General features: G+C 35.3%; 1 protein-coding gene across 1 annotated transcript in view; it reads right to left on the bottom strand.

The window, feature by feature from the left end:
* Positions 1–1,320: 1,320 nt before the first annotated feature.
* Positions 1,321–6,000, bottom strand: part of TACR3 (tachykinin receptor 3) — a 115,483-nt gene continuing 110,803 nt past the window's right edge. Inside the window, 2 exon segments of the mRNA NM_001082055.1 lie at positions 1,321–1,798; positions 3,529–3,725. Of these exon segments, the coding sequence (NP_001075524.1) occupies positions 1,486–1,798; positions 3,529–3,725 (510 nt within the window). The 3' untranslated portion in view covers positions 1,321–1,485.

Here is a 6,000-nt window from a genome sequence, read left to right as displayed (position 1 = left end):
AATACAGATAGTTAAGTTATTTAGACTTTTAACACTTTGTAACAATGGAATATTTCTGATTCAGACTTCAAAACAGGAAAGGGGGTAGAGAGATGAATGAGTACTAATAGACTATGATTCATCATTCAAGGATAAAGGATTTATAAGCACTGAGGTCTGATGATAAATTCTTCAGTGAAGGGTGTTCCTTTGTTTTCTTTGGGTCTCTGAAATATGACAGTGTATATATATATATATATATATATATATATATTATAATCCTAAGGAAACACCCATTTTACATACATATATGGCAGTAAAATGGGTGTTTCCTTAGAATTATTACCTCATTTCTTTCTGGTGGGACTGTAAATTTTCTAGGCAGACAAAAGAAGTCTTTCTGTGTGAGGCTGTGTGTAATATTCCTGCTCACTTGGTCTTTGTTCACATGTATCCAAACTGTAGTGTAGCTTGGGTAAAAAGTGACTCACTTTACCTTTCTATATCTTGTCCAGTTTACCTCTCTCTATATTAATATATTTCTAATGATATTTCCTTCCATAATGCTTATAATTTTTCCCTAAGGATTTGTACTTGAATATGTATGCTGATACTTTTCTTGCTTCTTACTTAATTTTCCATGGTGGGGAGAGGAAGGGAAGGAGATGCTGAATAGTTGGTAAGAAAACACCTTCCTTTGGAACTAGAAGATGCTTTTCTGCCTTTATAACTATAGATATTATTTTTCATTCTTGCCTATAAATGGTAGCCACTTTTACAGGTAAATAGGTTTTTCTTCCCTTCTTCACTGGAAGGCATCTGTAGTGTTTTGAAACCTATCTTATTTACAAATACTGAAAAATAAGGATTATAGGAATTTTTTTCATGGTTTTAAATTCATGATTTTCACTTTTTAGACCAGCATTTAAAATATTTAATGGTCAAAAAGTCACTTTCTCAGAAAATATGCTCATTTCATTCTCTTGATTATCTAGTAGTTTCACTAGGTTTTCCTTTAGATCAATGCTTGAGAGGAAATGTTAAATGAATTTCATGAGTAAAAATTTTCATTATCTCCTACTTCTTGAGGTTAATTTTCCATCAGTGTAATGGGGAAATTTTCTATTTTATAGCTGTAGATGAAAACATTCCATCTTATACAGATTCTGTTTTTCTGTACTCACAATATTATACAGTTTCCTTAATCTTTTAGGAAAATCATATGCTATTCTATCATCACAATTGTGTATTGCATTTTTAAATGGAAAAAAACACTGTATATCTGATAAGTGTTTTTAAGATTTAATTTTTCTGCATATATAATTTAGAATTATCAAAGCTCATTTTTTAGGGGAAACAGCTAATATCTTAATGTTTGTGTTACATTTATGTTAGCTTTGTCACTGTAAGCATTGCCCTTCTATTTCCAGAATTTGTAGGACAGAACTGATAAAGAGAATGGGACTGTGATAGCTTTACACTCATCTTTCACAATAGCAAGTGATTTTAAGAGTATTCCTCCATAGAGGTATAGGGTGAGCTTATGAAACTTGAAGTGGTGGAGGCAGATTTGGAATTCCTGCGGGAGCAGCCATTGAAGTTTGGGTCTCCTGGTGTAGCTCTCTTCTTCCGACTGGATCTGGTGTTGTCTGCGTCACTTGGGTCAAACACCACTGTCATGGACTCCATCCTGGTCACGGTGTACAGGCTGCTTTGCCGAGTTGGGTGAAACCTGGTGGTCTTGAGCTCTAGCTCATCATAGCTAGAAACCTGGATGAAAGGGCACCAGCGAAATGCTCTCTTGAAGCCAGCTCGAAATCTTAGGAGAAGCAGACCAGAGAAAGGAAAAGTCATATTTTCAAGTAGATACTTCCTTCAGTTGCCACAGAAAAACCCTACTTCAGGAAGCTATGGTAAATCAGTGTTTCAATTTGATTTTCCAGTAAAAGTCTTAGAGCCTATGCCACATATTGGTATTAGTTGTAGAAATTCTTGTTTGAATTGAGCCTTAATGTCATATCAGTAAGGAAGTCATTAAATAGCAAAAGCATAGCATCAGGGAACCAACCTACCAGAGAAACAGTGTACCTTTCTGTAATTATTGTATGTATTTACATAGACATAATTGAATCAGACTGGTCAGTTAAGGTACTTAAAAATGACACACAATATTTCAAAATAGCTTCTTTCAGACATAATTATGCATTTATAAAATCTCATTAGTCTAAGAATTACACATTTATACATCTTAAGAGTTTTTTGTAATCATATAGGAATGTACAAAATGCTTACCTTTGCAAAACATGAAAAGAACTTAATTAAAAGCAGATGGGTCGTTTAAATTGGAATATGGCTTATTGTTAGTGAAAAACAGTAAGAACTAATTATTTAAAAACTTAAAACACAGTATGGTAGGGCCCTACCTGGGAAGAAAGCTTAGGATTTATCTCATGTAGTTAATTACAATAAGTCCCATTTCTACTTATACCCAAAACATGTCTGTTTATTGAGGGAATTAATAACCTCTGAATTTTAAACCTACTTCTGTGTTGCTTCTACAACTAAGATGTTGTTTTTTTACCCCTGGAAAACATTTTACGTTTTTTTTTCTAGTCTCAATTTTGACTATTCCTACTTTTTTTTTTTTTCCCGACAGGCAGAGTGGACAGTGAGAGAGAGAGACAGAGAGAAAGATCTTCCTTTGCCGTTGGTTCATCCTCCAGTGGCCGGCACACCGCGCTGATCCGAAGGCAGGAGCCAGGTGCTTCTCCTGGTCTCCCATGGGGTGCAGGGCCCAAGCACTTGGGCCATCCTCCACTGCCTTCCCGGGCCATGGCAGAGAGCTGGCCTGGAAGAGGGGCAACCAGGACAGAATCCGGCACCCCAACTGGGACTAGAACCCGGTGTGCCGGCGCCGCTAGGCGGAGGATTAGCCTGTTGAGCCATGGCGCCGGCTGACTATTCCTACTTAAATACAACCATCATTACCTGGATTACCCCATTTATTCACTAACCATTCCCATGGAGGCTATGCCTTCTTCTTTCTCCCGCATTAGAGAGAAAGAGGGGTTGTCTCTATTGTTGCTCCCCACACTGTCACATCTATTCTGGATATATAAAATTTATTTATAAGATGTTCTTTTAAATGTATCTGATTAATTTATGGCATCATCTATTTATCTTACAAAAATTATTTATGAATTTCTAGGAAGTGCCTTCATTTCTTTGAGGATTTCAGTACATTTTTAATACATCTTCTTCAATCATTAGGACATGTGTCTTTGGTAGACAAAATCCTGAAACTTTTGGAAGAAAAAGTTGGCCCATATAAAAATCTCCCAGTTACAACTTCTAATAATATTTTTTGAACACATAACTGTTAAGGTGGGATATTTTGTAAAGTAAGGAGGAGTCTAAAAAATTAAGTTATATGCTTCCCAGTGGTGAATTTTTAGATTTTCTTTTCTTTATATTTTCACCAAGAAGCTAGGACAACATTGTAAGAAAGTAAGAATGACAAGAAAGTTGTAATAGGTCATTTGTTTTTACCTCTTATTCAGACAGCAGTAGATGATGGGATTGTACATGGTTGAACTCATCGCTAGCCAAAAGCTAGCCAGGTAGACCTGCTGGATATATTTCCACCTATTTAACTGTTGGTAGATCGCAGTGAGGATGAAGTAAATATGATAAGGCAGCCAGCAGATGGCAAATGTCACCACAACAATAATCATCATTTTTACAACCTAGAAAGAAAGAATTCATTTTTGGCAAATATAAAAATCATTAGATATAATAATTCCAATAACCAACTACAAATCAAAATTTTCTATCAATATAGTTAATTACACAGGATACCTAAGAAATACTCAACACTCTAAAATGATAGAGTAAAACGGCAAGGTCTGTCTTAAGAATGTATGTTTGTGTCACCGTTCCATCTCTACCTAATTGAATGGCTGGCATCAGCTAAAATATAAATAGATTTTAACTGATCTGAAAAAAAACAGCTGGAGGAGGAGAAAAACAGGAGCTGGGACTTGGCTGGGATAGCCTTCACTGTACAACACTGGGCACAGAGTTGAGTTACCATGTAGGTATTGGCTTGCAGGGTTTAGCTGGTTCCTCAGTATTTATTATAACTTGACTGCAACATAATAGTATTAAGATTTCTTTAATAACATGCTTACTAGGCAAACTTATGAATATTAATTTAGTTTCTCTTAATTCTACAGTGAGAAATGTTTCCCTGAATAGTGATTACGAATATTCAATTAGTTCAAGGAAATATTGCTAATTAAAAAATAATTTATTCAAAGGAGAGAGATACAGTTCTCCCTTTCACTGGTTCTCTCCCCAAATACTTTCAATAAGTGGGAGTCAGGCTGAAACCAGAATCAAGGAACTCAGTCTAGGTCTCCCATATGGCAGCAGGGACCCAACAACCTGAGGTACCATCTGCTACTTCCGAGGGTGGATGTTAGTGGGAAAATAGGATTGGGAACTGAGCTGACACTTGAGCTAGGGCACTCTAGGGTGGGATATATGCATGTCATGTGTTTTTTAACTGCTATGGCAAATGCCCACCCCAACTGTATATTTTTTTAAATAGGCAATAGCTTATACAACTGGTTTTATGTCAGCTCATTTATCAGTATGGTTCATTTCCTTGATTCCATTCTTTTGGGCCATAATATCATGAAAGACTCAAGGAAAAGTACAATGCCAATATCAATTCCTCCTCCACTAGGCCTTCAATTACTGAAAGGCATGGAAAATATCTAATATTCCCAGCAGTAGTGCTGTCCCTGGTGTGTAGATGGAGATAAAGCAATAGGTACAGATGAATGAGTGATGAATGGTAATGCACAATTTTTTGAATGACAGAAGGTATTGTGTCTAAATAAAATAGAATGTATTCAATTGTATGTTTCTATAAAAAGTGGTGGAATAAAAATATTGTACACTTAGCCCTTGGCTTTGAGCACAAAAGAGGAGTGCAATATTCTTATTTAATATTTCTCATCACTTATATGTCTAAAATTTGTTCATCTCTCTGGGGAAATCTTGAAATAATAAAAAGTTTAACTTAAGATATTAAATAGTTTTGAGGCTTATCTACAATCAGATTAATGCCAATCAGAGAAAATCTTAATGTAAATAGTATATGAGACAACTTACAATGAGGAAAATGCACTATTTATGAACTGGACTTGTCATCTGACTTCAAGTTGGGGACTCAGAAGAAAGTTGGCAAGGTTAAAAGTTAAGATTTGTGATTCTAGAAATAGACAAAGCATTAAATGGATCAACAAGGAAGGCAAAGTTTCCCCATGGGCATAATCACTGTGCCTTCCATGTTACTAGTATGGAACTGATGGAAAATGTGTCATCTGAGCTGAAAATCCAGGTCAATAGTTCACAGAATGGCATCTTTGAACACACCATGAAAATTCTTTTGATTTTCTCAGTGTGCTTCAAATTGCATCTTTTTCCCTGAAGAGCTGCATTCATATGTATGCATTTTGTTTCCATCTCCAGTATTTCTTATTCATATACTCATTTTTTAGGATTTAAGTCAGAGCTACAGTACAATTTACATTTCTAAGTATTTCACATATTTGACAACTTACTATCTTTCAATTGCACATTTGTGACCTGAGGAAAAGACCAATAATTTGATCACTATAAATCACATCATTAATTTAAAGTATTAAAACTTAGATTCTTAAACATTTCTTACTTCCTGCTTACATTGAAAAACACTTGTGAAAGGGTGTTTGACCTAGCTGTTAAGGTGCTGGTCGATAAATGAACAATAGAAGTGAAGGATAATGACTGTTACCATGGTAAGTTTTCTTAAATCCTGTCTCTAGTTAAGTTCTGATTTAACAAACTAAATCACGAATTGACTCATAGTGAAGTAATTGGAGAACTGATTGTCACTCTTACATTTCCAAGACATAGTATAGATTAATGTCATATTATTTGTATAGCAGGATGAACAAAACTGTTGTGAGT

This window comes from Oryctolagus cuniculus, chromosome 8, assembly GCF_964237555.1.
Source record: "Oryctolagus cuniculus chromosome 8, mOryCun1.1, whole genome shotgun sequence".
In the NCBI taxonomy this organism is placed as follows: domain Eukaryota; kingdom Metazoa; phylum Chordata; class Mammalia; order Lagomorpha; family Leporidae; genus Oryctolagus; species Oryctolagus cuniculus.
This window is presented reverse-complemented; position numbering and strand designations above follow the sequence as displayed.